The following is a 17,059-nucleotide window of genomic DNA, read 5'->3' as shown; positions in this document are numbered from 1 at the left end:
CTCCCATGCCGCCATCACTCGCGTCGCATTGAATGACAAATCTCTTAGAGAAATCGGGTGCCACGAGAACGTACTTTTCGTTTAGGGCCTGTTTCAGCTTTACAAAACGCATTCTCTTTTTCTGAGTCCCACACTACTTTAACCGGCTCGGACTTTCGAAGTGCGTCAGTTAGAGGGCTGGCAATGCTAGAGTATACTTCAGCACGCAATGCTGATCGTATCCAGCTAGGCCCAAGAATTCCCTTATCCCAGATTTTGTGGTTGGTCGTGGATAGTTCACGACGGCGGCTACCTTAATTCCTGAAGGTCTACGCCGGCCACGCCCCACAACGTGTCCCAGGTACGACACCTCGCCGCACCCTAGGTGACATTTAGTAGGTTTCACTGTAAGACCAGCTTCTTTCAACCTGTTCAGCACGACGCGTAAATGCTCGACATGTTCTTCCCAGTTGTTTGAGAAGATGGCGACATCGTCAAGATACGGCAGAGTGAACTCAGAGAGGTCATTAGGAAGGCGGTTCATTAAGCCTGAAAATTAAAAGGGCGCATTTTCAATCCCAAGCTCAGCTTAAGTGGACGATACGTTTCGAGTGGAGAAACGAATGTGGCATAGCGGCTAGCACGCTCCGTAAGGGGGGCTTGCCGATACCCTCGCACGAGGTCCAACGTGAAAATAAAGCTAGACTGTGACACAGTCTCTACCCTCTCCTCTAGGTTTGTTATCGGGTAAGTTTGGTCTCGAGTTTTGGCGTTAAGACGCCGATAATCGATACATGGCCTCGGATCTTTTCCCGCCAATCGAATTAATACTAGAGGGTATGAATAGTCACTCTCGCCCGGTACTATGACTCCCAACCCCAGCATTTTATCGATCTCCTCTTTCATGATCTGCTTTTGCACAGGGGAACATCGATACGGCTTCCTACGGATTGGCTCCTCACAAGTTAGCTCGATATCGTGTTCAATCACTGTCGTGTTTCCGGGACGGTTCAAAAACACGTCTTCAAACTCAGAAACAATCCTTTTCAGGTCCTCCTTCTGGACTTCACTTAATCTAGGCTCTAGGTTCAACTGCTCCAAGATTACCTCCGGTCCCCTTTCGATTACATCACTAGAGCCCAAATTTCTGCTCCCTCTTCATCGGAAGCATTCAAAAACAGATTTACGACCGCTTGACGTTGAATATGTGGTTTCATGAAGTTACTGTGGTAAATTTTGTTCGGCCGCCTTCCTAATTTCACTTCATAATTGGTATCAGAAAGCTTCGATATTACTTTTGCGGGCCCTTTTCAGTAAACTTCAAGCTTGTTCTTTTTGGACGGCCACAGCAGCATTACCTGACTACCTACTTCAAAGGTGCGCATCTTCGCCGATTCTTCGCCGGTCTTCGCCGGTCGTAGTACTCCTTCGACAACAATTGTGCAGCCTTCATGTGGCTTTCCACAATATCTTTCGTTTTTCGAAGCCTCTGAAGGAGGTCTAGAACATACGCAACTACATCAGGGTCCTCATCGAATCCCTCCCAGGACTCACGTAGCATTCGCAATGGTGTTCTCAAACTCCTGCCATACACAAGCTCTGCTGGACTACAAGCAGTGCTCTTATGAGGAGCTGATCTCAAAGCGAACATAGCGGGAGGAATACACGCTTCCCAGTCGCATTTGTGCTCGTAGCAAAGAGCTCTCAGTATCCGTTTCAGAACGGAATGCACGTGCTCTACCGGATTAGATTGCGTGTGATGGATCGAGTTGTGCACTACTTTTGTTCCACATTTATCCCAAAAGGTAGAGGTAATTAAGGCAGCTGGTGAAGACACTACCATTGTCGCATTGTATTTCAGAAGGAAATCCGATGAGTGCAAATTGAGCTCCTTAAGTGGCATCGCTTCCGGAAATTTTGTGGCTACACAGAGGGCCGTCAGGATGTACCGACAACCTTGCCTTGACTCTGGCAATGGCCCGACGATATCAATTACTAGGCGCCGAAAAGGTTCTGTAATAATTGGCACAAGCTCACCCTCGGTTTTCCGTCTCACATTGGTGTTCGTGAACTCTAACGTCGCCATGACTGAGAACATCACAACGACGCTATCAAACGTCGCTTATTTGTATGTGAGTGCGTACGTGTGTGTGTTAGTGTCAGGTATCACAGTTATTCCTTCTGTGTTTTGCTAAGGATCGATCGAAGTGAAAACGATTCGCGCCATCGCCAATCTCAGCGACTTCCAGTTCTTCAGTGCTTTATCCATAACTTGTAGACATTGATGGTGATCGTGGTGGACATACGGCTGCACGTGCGCGCCTAGCAGACGAAATATCAGCTTATAATGGTGGTTATAAAAACAAACCCAAGAAAAAAAGTATCATAACAGGGCTTCAAACATACGACCTCTCGCACCGCAGCGCGCGGCGCAAAACCACTAGGCTACAAAGCGTACGTTGGCTTGCTAACGGCGAGTCACTTATATACACCATATGCCCTTGGCGGTCCTCGGATCTTGGCAACTTCAGCGCGTTTTCGTCATCATTGGGGAGATGGCGCGAAGGGCGAGCGTTGGGCGCGCTCTATTGGTCGTCACCTCACACGTTGCGATGAGCGCGTGCCTCCACAGGGCGTTGCCAGCGCGTGCGCTTAACTCGGGGTTTGGCTGTTTTGTACATCTTGTGCTTCCACGGCAAGTTTGCTTTGAAGCTACAGTGGTTGAACAGAGCACGAAGGCACTTCGCTCGCTGCCGCAGCCGCGTTTGGGAAAGGATGGCGCTGCTCACACACGAAGTAGCATTTGTGAGCAGTTCACGCTTGTCCTGTGTATACTTAGGTGTTCGTTTCGTGCGTCTTTTAGTTTAAATTGAGCTGTGACAGTTGTTAGTCCGTGCTCGTCCTGTGTATGCTCATTTCGTGCGTGCTTTCTGCTTTAGGTGCGCGCTGCAAGTTTCGAACTGCTTGCCGCTCTTCACGTGATCCCCCGTTGTGGCGAAACCATGCCCAATAAACACTCAACTTTCTCTCTAAACACACATTTCACTTTCGCGTTATACTGATTCCTAGACAGACGGATACAACCACGCTCAGTTTTTTTTTTGTATAAGTTACTGCAGAACATATCTTAGTGAGCTACGCAGCGTAGCTGAAGAAAGAAGGCTGTCACTACTGCACAATTACAAAATGTGGGAATGACTATTCATTCACTTAGGTGGTATAAAACGCATACATGCTTGATTGCAACGGAGGAGTGTTTGCGAGTGGGCTATACAAAGATTCGTTGCGCCATGAAATATTTCTCCGAAGCGATTTATTTATCTCAATTGTGTCGCGAAACTACTATATCTTGGCTTTGATTTGGTCAATTAATATAGTAAAATACCTAGTTGCGGGTGAAAACAGAGGATGCAACGTATCACAGGATATAAATGCGCTAAGGTTGTTCTGCGCCATATGTTGAAGCTTCTCCGATGCCTTGTGATGATTCTCGCACAACGCCAACAAATATGTGCCGTGCATTCAAGAACTAAATGCACACAGAGTAAAAGTGGCCCCTCTTGCGCTTGGCAGTGCTAATATTTTTTATTACTCAAGTAACCGCCATTGCGAATCAAATTTATTCTTGAATCCCTTCGAAGAAGACGATGTTGGTCTTCAAAGCGGCCACTTCATCATCGTCAAAGCACAAGACGATCCACTCCTTCCGCGTCAGTGTCCTCGACGGGAGCCTTCCCACCACCACTGGTGCCTCCGCCGGTGCCCATGCCCATCGCGCCAAAATGCTGCAAAGGAGTGACGTCAAAGATGGGAAAACATGATGCTGCAGTGCATCGAAAAACAGCACGGGAATTGCAGTGACAGGGTTTCAACGGCAGATGTATAGTTGGTAGAGGTAGATTGTTCACTAGGAGAACAACTTAGGCTTATTACACGCGTTAATTTTGCGCCGCATTCCTGAATATTGAAAGAAAGAAGGTGTTGCTGGCCGTATCAATATTCGTGCGCACAGCAGAGACGTGTAGCTCGCGCTGAACTCACAACTTCTATCATATCAAAGGGGCACTGAGGTCAAGTCCTTGGTGAGCCGAACCTGTCCCGTCATTGTTGAAGGTGCAAGGTTATGGTCATGCAGGATTTTTTGGCATAAGGTATGGTCGCTCTATCCCCCCCCCCCCTTGGTTGGTATTGCATGCGTACTTCCCTCTTTTGTGAGGAGCCCTTAATCCTTTCATTTGAATTCAGTGCATCCATCGCGGCTTTTCGTTTCCTTCACATTCGACAAATTAGCTTGCGGGGAGGTGCTCCAGTGAAACTTCGCCCCAGTCCTTCACAATGGATAACCACATGCATTGATAAGGAAGGATAATCTGTAGGAGTTCTTAGCTTAGATTTCAGTGAGTGAATGGAGTCAAGGAATGCAAGTTAGCGCCTGTATATAGGTGGTAATTTTGATGGCTACTTCTTCGAGTACTGGGAGCAAGCATTGCTGGCCCTTGTGCTCGGTGCCTGCACTGCTTGCCTGACCTTATAGCGTGTTTACCTATATGTGTTCCCATGTAGAATATGAATAATAAAATCGAACGAGTGTTTTTGTTAGGGCTGCTATTTGCACTTATGATTTTGTCCAGCCGAGAGTGAAATTACTTGCACATTTAGTTGTCACTGACATTGAGACCCATCTGTTCCCACTCACCTGTGAATTCTTGAAGGCGGTGAAGAGGGTGAATAGGACGTGCAGAGACTGGATCAACTTGCCCTTGTACACCGGGATGTCCATCAGCACTGCATCCAATTGGGATACCACCAATATTTGGGACAGTCCACCGTCAAATGACGGCCTATATACGCTTCGGTAGTGGTGTGGCAGATACATTGGCGGGGCTTTTTGGCGTCAACACGAGCCATTCAATAAATCCCACTTTATGTAAGCCCAAACGTATGAGTGAGAAGTGATATAAGAGGGAGGGGTTTTCTGTGTGGGAGACTTACGGCAGGCCATGGTAGCGTATTCCTCCAGGGAGCACTCTAGCTCTGCGGTCGGCACCTGCACCTGAACCAAGAAAGACGGTGAAATATTGGACATGTGAATTTCAGGCAAACCTGTCACCCAACGCCGCGAATTATCACTGGTGCAGGAATCAATAACATTCACTTAATCACACCAGTTCTGTTCTGTCACCTTGTTTTCCCAGTAGTTTTTATTTGTCGTTTTAGCTTTTGTTAATGTTAAACAAGAAAGCTCAGAATTTTCGTAGTGATACAGGTGAGCAAAATAACGCAGTTGTTTGCTGCCATTCGGATATCTAAGCAACTGCGTAGATCAGTGGTCTGTTGAACCACTCGTCTACATATTTATATATTCTAGTCCCAATCGGCTCGAAGCCCCTTGCATGCCGCTCTTTAAGCAGCTTACCAGCGTGGCCTGCAAAAGGTGGCGTATAGTCTTATAGAGGGCTCCCAAACCACCTCTGATACATATTTATTTTTAACATTTCACGTAAACACATGCGTCGAGTTATGAATGCTGCCTAGACGGATAATGCCCAACGCGGCAGCACTATGAACGCGGACGTGTCTCAATATCGAAGATCCCGTGCTCCTCTCCAGGTCTTTAAGTTTCCCCACCGTTGGCTGTGACGTCACAACGTCACGTCACGTGATGTCACATGTCATGTCAGTCGACGATGAGCCGACGAACAAAGCTTAGTGAAGAACAAAACGAGTGAGGGCCGTGTTTCATAACAAAACGCGTGCAAGTCCGCTCTTACGGTCCTATTTAAAAAAAAAGTGAAAATTCGGTTGCGTGTTCACCTCTTTCCAACCGATGGAGAGGCGTGAGCGGTAGGGACTAACAGACCGCCAGTCCGTTGTTCTGACGACGCACGTGCGCGGGGGTTCAACTTCAAGGCCAAACGCATGCACAAAAACGTTTTCTGGGTTTGTACGTGTAGAAGCGGAACTATAGAGCGCGCGCACACACACACACACACACACACACACACACACGCGCGCGCGCGCGCGCGCACGCGCGCGCCTTAGATCTTTACAACCTCTGCTTAAATAACGGGATATTTGATCTATTTGAATGTAAGCCTTACCTCGGCTAGCATTTCTTCGAAGTCTGGGGGCCACTCCTGCATCAGAGATTCCACATCCGGCATGTTTCTGCGAATATACAAGGCACGAAGACACTAGAATTCTTCTCCTTCATCATCATCATCGTCGTCGTCGTCATCAGCCTGACTACGCCCACTGCAGGACAATGGCATCTCCCATATGTTCCGCCATTCAACACAGTTTTGTGCTTCCTGCTGCCACGTACTACCTGCAAACTTTTACGTGGGTCGTCACTATGTATCTATCATCTTCGTTTGAATTCATACACCCGCCATTTTAATGGCGCATAGAAAAGCAGCCTTCAAATGTATTTTCATGCCTTCAAAAATTGGCTTCGCATTGCTTGCATTGTTTTCGGCCGGGGAAAAACGCACTTATCCGCGATGTGCTTTTCATCAGTCATATATGTATCCTCCCGACTACCTCAGAACTATACTTCACCTCCAAAACGAGAACGCCAGGTGAAAACGTTAAGTATGGCTGGAGCACAAACGTAATAAAGACAGTCTCTCGGATCGCACCAAACAATCAGTGACTGCTGACGAAGGCGCAGAAGCGCGATGCGACTCGTTCCCACTTTCCATCCCGCTATGTAAAGTTTGTGCAGGTGTCCATGAGCGTCGGCAGGATTTTGTTCTGGCGGGTGCAGAGCCGTATCCTATTGCTGCTGGGAGAAGGGTAGTAGCGTTGGTTTAACTTGGTTAGGGGGGGAGGGGCAAAGACTGGCGTGGCTTGTGGCGGGGTGGGGGGGGGAGGCAGTGCCCCTTTTGCACACCCCTGCAGACGCCCATGCAGGTGTCGCGAGAACCGACCTGGTGTAGTGCACAGTTGGCGGTGGCCTGGCCCTGTGCAGCTCCTGGACGCTCTGGAGCCACAACTCAATCTCTCGGTTTTGTTCCTCCGGCTTATCCACGCTCTTCACAACCTGCACGGAACGTGACCTGTATTAATAGAAGCCATGATTTGCACAGAAGGTATACATGTCCTTCGTTACTCGTTTTTTTTTCGTTACCCGTCCGTGGTATACGAACATGTGACAGACGTTTCTGGCAGAAATGGTTTGACGACGTTCGCGACGGGATTGTGGCATTATTCATGTCACGACCAGAAATGTCATATTCGTCAAATGATCTTACCCTGAAATACCAATATAGGTTTACAACAAGTTAACGGTGGTCACCCGAGGTTAACCCTTATTCTTCATTTTTTCCCCTACTTAAACACGTAAGCTCCGCGTGTCGGATTTTCAATGGCACATTTTATCAAAGCTTTCCACAATACGACAGTGATAACGGTACTTCGTTTGGACTTCAATGGGACATGTTACGTTTGAAGCTTTCTCCCGGCTGTCGTCGTCGTCAAGGCACGCTAGACGGTGGATTCGATATATTTTTGTAGGTATAAAAGCATATGCTGCCCCTATTATGTTGATATTGCAGGAGAAGATATTATATAAGCGTTTAACGCTAAGGAATATAGAAATTAGAAGTTGTACTCAGTCAGCACACAAAGCGCCCATATCACTGAAGTTTGTATTCACTGCATGAAGGGTCTGGTGATACATATATGGTGGGAGAGGTGACTGAGGGTGCACTGATCATAAAAGGAGAGAACGATGAACGAAGGCATGCTCGCGCTCCGCGCCGCTGACACTCCAACGAGCACCATCAGCTAAAGGGCATCATCATCATCGTGGCTAAGGCTTGGACTAGTAAAACGTGTTCTTTTGTACCTTGGTATTGTCTCTAAGGGGTTCCTGGTCCTGGCAGCCGCCGCCCAGAACTCCACAATATATATTCTCGAAGTTGGAACTTTCCTATAATAGTGCGATTTCTAAAATCGACCTTATGCGTTGCCCAGCAGATCAACTTTAGTCCGCCAACACGAACAAAGCATCCATAGCAAGTGTGCTACTTATGTTTTGCCCTTAATATCTTGAGAGAGTTGGTAATCATCTCGTCCGAGTTGCTAATACCGAGGAATCTAGCAACTAAAAGCTGTACTCGATCAGTACTTAGCACCATGACACTGAGGTTTTTCATCTGGGGTGACCACCATGCATGAAGGCCCTTGGGTGATATATTATTTTCTATCGATATAATGGAGTTGTTTTGCAAGATATATACAAGCGACCTCCAGAATGAGATGATTGTGTGCTACACACAGTGCCCCTTTGCTTCTGCGAGGAAAGGAGGACTACTTTCCGGCCTTTCACCGGAAGTGACCAACAGACTATTGCTCCATGGTGGTCACCTCAGCTATAGTGTACTAGAATATACCTCGGCTGACCACCTCATATCGTTTGAACTAAACCTGCCAATTTTTTTTATTTCTTGTGATAAAATGATTTTCTACAGAAGAGTTCACCATTTTTAAAACGAAACGCTGTTTCTCGCCAAAAAATTTCCCATCGCGGCAACGGTGCCTCTTGAGGAATTCGCATAGCAGTGGCGCCAGATTTCCTTCTAGGTATCATTGTGAGAAACTCTATGGTCTCGAAAAGCACGATAACGGCACCCTTTTTCACTTTTTGTCTGGCCATCTCCGTGACTTCACGTGGGGTCTAGGATGGAGAGTACTCCCAGCACGAAATAGACTGGAGAGGTGAGGCATGGCCCCATTTTCCAATTGTCCTGCCGTCCAACTATATCTTTTAGGAAAAGACGGAAACGTAAAAAAATGGGGTGTGGAGTGCACGATAAGTGTCTCTCATGTGAGGACACCTCAACCGATACACTCGTGGGAGAAAGGGGATTGAAAGGAGCGTAAGAGTGAAGAAAAATTAATGTAAAAGAGAAAAAAATGTGAGAGGAAAGACAAAAAATACGAGGTAAAAAAATTGGGGCGAGGAGCAAGTGAATCAGCAAAAAAAATTAAAAATCGCCAATTTCGAAGCATCATGACACCTATAAAAACGGCGTTGGCTGTGGCGAGGGAACGAGTGATACCTGTTGCGACAGATGGCAAAATTTTTTTATTTACACGTCGTTTTGTGCGGATGTGGTCTGCCAGTATTTATATTTAAGTACAGCTTAAAAAATGTAAGCTCCACCTACATAATTGCAGCTCGCTCAGACTCGCTTAAGAAATATATCTTGCCCTGAGGGCTGACTAGCTCGGACTGATATTCACCAAAGTTTTCTACCACCTGATCGGACTCACTCGAATTCAGATTCCTTAATTTTTTTTCTCAACATTATTCAAACTCACCGATACCTTTCAGTGAACATCCTGACTCGCTCAGACTCGAGGCTCACATGCCTCTTCACCAGCGAAAGACAGGAGTGCTAGCTGATTCCCGATAGAACCATAAGTACCAATTCTCAGCTAATGTAAATACTTTGTTTACTAAAATCTATCGATTCGCCGTTACTACTTGAAACGCTCTGCTTGGCTGTGAAATGATGTGGGAATCCCTGACAATGTTTACCAGGACGTTCAAGCTTCTGACCCAGAACCGGCGACACGAATTTGTTCCTGCATAGCTACTATCTGAAATAGTGGAAACCTGCTTTACGTCACGACAATGTGTAAGCGTCATTGTGTTTTCTCACGCGTGAAGCTTGTCTTTCGGCCCGCCTGGTTTTGGTAGGTTGATATCTGTTCAGTACCGGCAGAAATGCTGTTTAAATATGCAAAATGTACATATTCGAGTTTTATTTGTGCATTTTGTTTACCATGTAATGTACATATGTATGCATATCTTTTTGTGACAAACCTTTGTGTCCATGCATGTTCGGTTCTGTTGAAATGTTAGTGATGTCCACTGGTTGTGATAATAGATTTCTCTAAACACCTTATTATCTGTGAGAAGGACAGCGATGATGCAGCTGATTCTTCAAACCTTATGAACAGATATATCGTAGAGTTTCCTAACGTGTGAAAGTAGATCCAACTCACGGCTTTGCTAGTAGTCGCTAGTCTCGCGTCCCTGGAGAGTGCACGCAGCCTCAGGGCCAGTATGGAAGGGTCCGACTGCTGAGCGCTAGGTTCGTCCAGCACGCGAAGGCCAAGCTGGACGCTGTCCGCGCGGCCGTCCGGACGGGGCACCTTGAGAAAGGCGTCAATGTCGCCCACAGCTGGTATGAGCTCGGGTACGAACGGCCGCAGCTCCTGGTCCAGCTCGACCGTCTGGGGCGTGTACCTGCGAGCAGCCGTTATGCGAGCACGCACGAAGGATGACATAGGACTGACGGCAGAGTTAGGATTGTATGATATGACAGTCGCAACTTCTCGAGCATGCATCCAGCTGGAAAATTGTGTCTACGGAGGGCCGCAAGTTCATGGAGATAGAGGGAGCAAAACATTATAAACAAATTACTTCTAGATTATCTATACCTAGAAGAGTGGTGACTTCCCTAGGCTCACTGAAGCTACTAAGTTATGGTCACTCAATGCCCTTGAGTGTGCATGTAATGCATTTCGAATAAATAACTTAAGATGATGATGTGTGGTGTTTTATGAAGCAATGAATGCGATAGCAAATGACGAATTGGAATGTTATACAAAAAATCGCGATTAGCCAATTCCTTAATATCTTACGGGATCAAATCCCGGCTGCGACGGCTGCATTTTCGATGAAGGCGGAAATTTTGTAGGCCCGTGTACTCAGATTTGGGTGCACGTTAAAGAATCCCAGGAGGTCGAAATTTCCGAAGCCCTCTACTACGGCTTCTCTCATAATCATATGGTGGTTTTTGGGACGTTAAACCCCACATATAATATAATAACTCTTTAGTATCTGATCTCCAGTAACTTCACAAAACGCCGTAGTAACGGGATGTGGTCGCTCCAGTGTGCGAAGTGGTTCTCGTTCTCTCTGTCATCTGTGCGGTAAGAGCATGGCACGTAAAAGTGTGGGAGCCGCCTACCTACGTCCATCGATATACCGCGCTCGACACTGACGTACCTTACGAATAAATTTCGCAGTTGCTTCCCGAGCGACGCAGCCCTCTATCAGCATTCGTGTATGCTCCTTGGATTGGCGGAGCCGGCCGATGCGTTTCGCCTCTGCTTGAGTGGTGCCCGTTGGTAGTCTCTACAAGATTTCACTCGCGCGTTGCACATATGACGGGCGAGGCAATGTTATCAATTTTGACTTTGTACGGAGCATGACGGCGACGACGAAAATGCACCTCGACGCCCTCGAGTGTTCTGTAACCTGCGAAGGTGCAGCGCGTACAGGAGTATGTTCGCCGTCTCCTGATGTCTGTCGAGAGACACCACTCTCGCGACCACGGCCATACGATCGAAATTCAGGGCTGCTGCTCGAGCGACGCAGCTCCTCGCCATTCACGCTCCTTCATCTGGCAAAAAACGCGCAGGGCGTTTTCCCTCTGCTTGAGGAGACATCTATGGCAGGTATCGCACGCGGTGTGTTATCACATGTGCCGTTCATGTGAAGGGGGTGAATGGTTAGCCTTATGTCTGCTTCAACCGCACTCGTCGGCAGAGCTCGCGGGCTTTTGCTCCCATGAAGAACGTACAAGGCGAGAAGCGATGTTATCGATTTGGAATTCATGGGGAACATGATGGCGACGAAGAAAATTGGCGAAGCTTGTACTAAACCGAGCAAGGTTTGAAACAGCAAAACTAAACGATTTCTAAGAATAATCTGGTTGCTTCTAAGCAGGGCCGTACCCAGGAATTTTCGGGGGGTTGTGTTTTTGTGTGGAATGGCTAACTTTGGCAATTCGTGGTCGATATTAAGGCGTGTACTTTAGTATGACACGAAGTGTTCAATAATAAAGAAATTCGAGGGTGTTGGAACCTCCTCATGGAACCTCCTCAGTTCATGGTTGTAGGTTATTTCTAGTCCTTAGCTTAGTGATGCAGATTGTTTCTAAGTTGCTTCCAAGTCATCTCCAGGCTTTAACTGGTTCATGTCAGGCTGTTTGTACATTAATTCTCAGCGCAGAGAAGTTCGAGTTAAACCACACACAGTCACAGACATGACAGGGGCACACCGTCGTCAGCGTAGGCCTTTGATCGCTTCGGGGTCTTCTTGCAGTCACCGTTAAATTACGTGTTACTGCCCTCGTTGTAAGTACTCAGGGTTTTCGGCTCGTCGCTATCGCTTCACACTCATTTGTTGTTGGGTTAATTGCTGCCTTCTTTACTTTTAATTAACCTGTAGCGATGAATGGTGGGATTTACCCAAATTCTGGAGTGCATATATATCCCTTACGGAAATGTAATATATGGCCACATTTAAATTACATGGGGTCGTATATTAGCATAGATGTTTGCATATGTGGCTACCGCTTCCCATATATGAATCTAAATGGGGCTATATACGGCGTGATTGCCTCATATATGGAGTTAAATACAGTCATATAGCACAGTTGCTCCATTCAAGGAGTCAAATTCAGCTATATCTGACATGGCCACAATATATATGACATCAAGTAGATCCTTATATGGGGCAGTGGCGCCATCTAAGGGAAGAACAACATATGTGAGGATGACAGTTCTTTGGTTTGTCGTACAAGGAATGATTTGCTAAATGACTTCCCTGTTACAACCCCCAGGTATTGTCCATAATTTACTATTGAACCAAATAAGAGTAAGAGAGACTATAGTCCCTCGAAAGACGCAGTTGGATTCCTCAGTCCGAACCTCCATATGCCTTCAAGTCGTCTTAGGTGAATGCGTATATTAGGCGCCAAGAATTTTTTGCGGCATGCTCATTTTGTTTGGTCGTACTTCCTTGAGGCTGCTCACCTTGTGATGAATCCAAAGATTTCCTTGATCTCAGTCGATACCGTCAGGGAGTCGAACTCTGTCGGGTCGTAGGCCCTGCATTCACATCAAATTATGCAGGTCACATCAGTGAAGGAAACACTTTCATTTACAATTAAGTCAATGCTAAGCTGAATGTGTCACCTCGTGGAAAAAGTGCACTTTGGGAAGCATTGTTAGTAAGAAAAACATATTGTCAATTTTTCTAGGTCAAGACTAATGATTAGTTCTGAAATACTGATGTGATGCTCCCATTAACAGTAGATGATGACGACTATTAAAACTTCATTTTGGTCCAGAGAAGACGCAGTGTAGACCCCGCGCCACCCGGCTATTCTCAGGTAGGGACTGCCGAATCAAGCTTGGTGCTAGTTTCTATTAGCGGGATAGGTTTAACGAACGGGATAAAGTGTCATCGTCTACGTCTTCTTTGGGTACATTCACTATATCCGCTCAATATTGAGCGCTGTAATAACACAAGTGTAGCGAAAGTATGATCAAGGTGCTGACGCACCGACGCACCATGGCAATGATATACGGCCTAAAATAAGACCGAAGTTGCGTCCAAGAAGAAGATAATCAATGAAGCGAAAGGAAAAAACAGTTCGGCCCGAAAGGCGCGTCTCTGGCTTGCTACTCTTCGCGGCGGTAAGGAAAAAAGCAAGGGAAATAGAAAGAGTGAGGAACAGTGCAAGTCGCTGGCTCAGAACGAAGGACAAAGAAGGGACACGTGTGTGTGTGTCTTTTGTAAGTGCACACACATGCGTGAGGGTTTCGGAGGCTAACCTCCGTATTCACAAACGCTCCTCGACTCGACTTTCGCCCTTCACTTGACAGAGTTGAGAACTTCGCCACTGCTCGGCTGAAAATGGTGCTGCGCTGCTCAAAAATCACAGCAGGTTATCGCTGATATGCAGTGACTTTCCCTGCCTAGAGACGGCGCTCCCATCGGCTTCCTCAAGTGAAGGGGAACCTTTGGGGGAAGGGACGTTCTAGAATACGGGGTTAAACACCTGTGTAATGAAGAGTCAGTCGCGAGTGTGCGCTTGTCCGTGTCACTTATTCGTCCTTCGACGTCGATCTGCGCCTACGATTTCCGCTGCACCTATGCCCCAACTATAGCCCGTCAGCAGACGTAATTGAGCATAGTGCTATGAGATTCTGTACATAAACTGCACCAGAAAGTAGGTATAGCGTGCGTAAATACATCACGAAGCACTGTATTTACTAGATTGTAAGAGTGACTTTTGATTGTATTTTGAGAAAAAAGAATTGTTTTTTGGGCATTCGATTGTGACGATAAGGTCAATGTGAAGTAGCAAAAATCTGGAGGAGTAAATCGCATTACATTCGCTAAATGCGGTAAGTACGATATAAAAAAGTGAGAGGTAAATCACAGCGAAAGTTCGTACATGAAAAGACAGCAAAAGTTAAAACAGCGCTAAAGTTCGAAAAGAAAAAAGAAGAGAAAAAATGCGGTAGAATTTACAAAGAAGGTATACGCCGGGACTGATGAATCAGTTTTCTGTCGTGATGCAAGCTCATTACACCAAGCATAAGACTTGAAGCTCAAGGAAATAAATGAAAAATAAAATGAAAGTTTAACGACACGTCAAAGATCCTGCGATTGCAGCTCGAAGTATTAACATAAAAATATCCTGCGCTCACGTCGTTCTTGTGTTGGTCTTGGGGTGGTTATAAAATCTGCGCCCAAGGCACATTGAAAGCCGTGGAAAAGCGTAGCACGGGCGAACGAGCGATTTCCTTGGGAACAGCGCGTTTGCCACTGCCTCGGCAATCGCGAGCTTGCCGAGACAGTGGCGCGGCGCGAATGCCAGCCGGGCGTTTGAGAGGCACTTTAGCGATTCTCTGGTAAATTATGGGGAATATTTTTTTTATTTCTGTATTTTACGATATATTAGACCTCGTTGGATTATTTCGCGCTGATTTTGAGAATTGTTGACCTCATTTTAGGGCTAGGTTCGACCACCGCGTCACCATTCGACATGAAACAACAATAAGGGCCCGTAAAGGGCTACACACTCTGAAATGTGCAATTAGAGCAACTAACTATGCGCACCCTTCAACGGTGATAACCGGCTCATCCTCGTCTTCGTCCTCGGCGTCGTCCTCTTCTTCGTCGTCTTCCTCGTCCTCCTGTTGCCGATGAGCTGGTCCTTCTTCGGACGACGCCGCCGCCATGATTCCCTGCACTGCTTCCGGTTTGGCCTGCTTCCGGAACGGGTTGAGCATGGAAGCCAGCAGGCCCGGCTTGCCCCCTGTGCCGCCCGCCTTGTCCTGCGTCGCGAAAAGAACAACGCATTAGTGTGAGAGGGGAAAAATCACAGGGTTTCTTAAGCATGCACCTACGATGACTCGAAAGCGAAAACCGTCTTGAAGTCAAGTGATGTGATGCCAAGATGACGCCACCACATTTGGCGATTTGTTACGTCATGGTGACGTAATCGGGTGGTGTTTTTATTTTTCTCTTTTTTCATCTCGGGTGTTGACGCTACCACCGCGGGACGCCGGGTGATTTTCGCGCCCGATGAGATATATAAAGCTTGCGACACCTTTTCTGCGTGCCTGGCGTGCAAAAAAAGGTGTCGGTATATAAAGCTTTAGACCATTTCTGGTCGAAAGATTTTTAGGTATATAAGGTATATAAAGGTATATAAAACTTTCGACCATTTGTGCACGCCTGGCGGCGCTACTGTGTCGTCGGGTGGGCGGTTAAGCGCATGGGCAGTACCACCGTGCGACAACAGTATAAAAGAAGATCTTCAGTGACCACTTGGCAGTGGGCACGGCGACAACGCCTAGATGCAGTCGTCCAACCCATTTCTCTTCTTCATTCAGGTGAGGAAGAGTTACGCGAAATGTTTTAGAAGTAGCAACCTCTGCCTTGTTATGCTGCCGTGCCCACATCACTGTATGAAATGTTTCAATGTGCGATTGTTTCCTTGAGGTTCCTTTTGCTTTTGGGGGAGGGGGGATGTTGAAAAAAACCCTGGTCCTGACTTGGAGATGCTCGCCAAGCAACTTAGTGATATCGCTGCTGATATTTTAGAAATAAAAAACTCAAAAACACAAACCAACCAAAGGCTAAGCGCGATAGACAAGAAAGATTAGCGGTTTTGAAAAACAGGTTTCAGAGTGCGTAAAAAAATAGCTATTCTAGAGGACAATCTTCAAGCCGTTACAAAAAAACTTGATGAACTAGAAAACAAAAGCCGTAGGTCTTACCTCATCATTTATGGTGTAAAGGAACAGCCGAACTAGTCCCCAGAAACATTGCAAAGTGTCGTACCGAAGGAAATATTTGAGGGCATACTAAAAGTAAATACCGGCGATATAGAAGAGATTTACCGCCTAGGAAAACAGTCTACTGGAGATGGTAATAGGATCAGGCCTATTATTTTGAAATTCTTGAATAACCAGGACAAAACGAAAATATTCAAAAACTGCTCTAAACTGAAAGGTTCGGGTTACTCAATTAGTGACGACTTCTCCCGTACCATGCGAGACCTTAAGAAGAAACTCTGGGATATAACTAAAGAAAATCGAGACAAAGGTGAAAAGGTGGCGCTAGTTCATGATAGAGGGAGCATTATTAGGAAACTCTACGGCTGGGACAACAATCGTGGTGATCTTGTTGCTTTATCAAAAAACTAAAGACGTCTGCTTCCGGCGGGTCGGGTCACCAGAAGCCGACGCAACTGACGTTACTTAACGTTAATGCGCGAAGTCTTGTGAACAAAGCCGACCAGCTTGAGGCCATTTTGATCGCCAATCAGCCAGACATCGTCACTGTCTCAGAAACTTGGCTGCACAAAGAAATATTGGACCGCGAAGTTGTTTCGCCTAACTACGTGATTGTTCACAAAGATAGAGAGCACAGAGGGGGGGGGGGGGGCGTTGCCATTGTTTTACGACAAGGCATAAGCTTTTCAGTCATGCCAGATGTTCCGGACGTCGAAGCGGTCTGGTGTAGGGTTTCCCTAAATGGTGTCACTATATCTATTGGTGTGGTATACAGACCCCCGCAAGCGCAATTGGCTTATCTGGAATCTTTATATGACTACATGCACAACCATGTGACCAGTGGCGCTGCTATCATGGCCGGTGACTTCAATCTGCCCGATGTAAATTGGGAATGTCTGAGTACAGGAACAGCTAAGAATGACATTTTAAGCGATTACCTTTTGTCATTTAATCT

The 17,059-nt window shown here is 46.6% G+C and overlaps 1 protein-coding gene across 1 annotated transcript in view; it reads right to left on the bottom strand.

Annotated features, from left to right (window-relative positions):
• Positions 1 to 3,539: 3,539 nt before the first annotated feature.
• The window catches only part of IFT46 (intraflagellar transport 46), a 71,818-nt gene continuing 58,298 nt past the window's right edge, over positions 3,540 to 17,059 (bottom strand). Inside the window, exons 2-9 of the mRNA XM_075869250.1 lie at positions 14,921 to 15,138; positions 12,823 to 12,897; positions 10,000 to 10,243; positions 6,912 to 7,024; positions 6,081 to 6,147; positions 4,972 to 5,032; positions 4,676 to 4,764; positions 3,540 to 3,764 (exon numbers count right to left, since the gene is read on the bottom strand). Of these exons, the coding sequence (XP_075725365.1) occupies positions 3,660 to 3,764; positions 4,676 to 4,764; positions 4,972 to 5,032; positions 6,081 to 6,147; positions 6,912 to 7,024; positions 10,000 to 10,243; positions 12,823 to 12,897; positions 14,921 to 15,138 (972 nt within the window). The 3' untranslated portion in view covers positions 3,540 to 3,659. The remainder of the gene's footprint in view (positions 3,765 to 4,675; positions 4,765 to 4,971; positions 5,033 to 6,080; positions 6,148 to 6,911; positions 7,025 to 9,999; positions 10,244 to 12,822; positions 12,898 to 14,920; positions 15,139 to 17,059) is intronic.

This window comes from Rhipicephalus microplus, chromosome 7, assembly GCF_043290135.1.
Source record: "Rhipicephalus microplus isolate Deutch F79 chromosome 7, USDA_Rmic, whole genome shotgun sequence".
NCBI classification, from domain to species: Eukaryota; Metazoa; Arthropoda; class Arachnida; order Ixodida; family Ixodidae; genus Rhipicephalus; species Rhipicephalus microplus.
The sequence above is the reverse complement of the archived record's forward strand: the minus strand, read 5'-3'. Positions and strand labels throughout refer to the sequence as shown.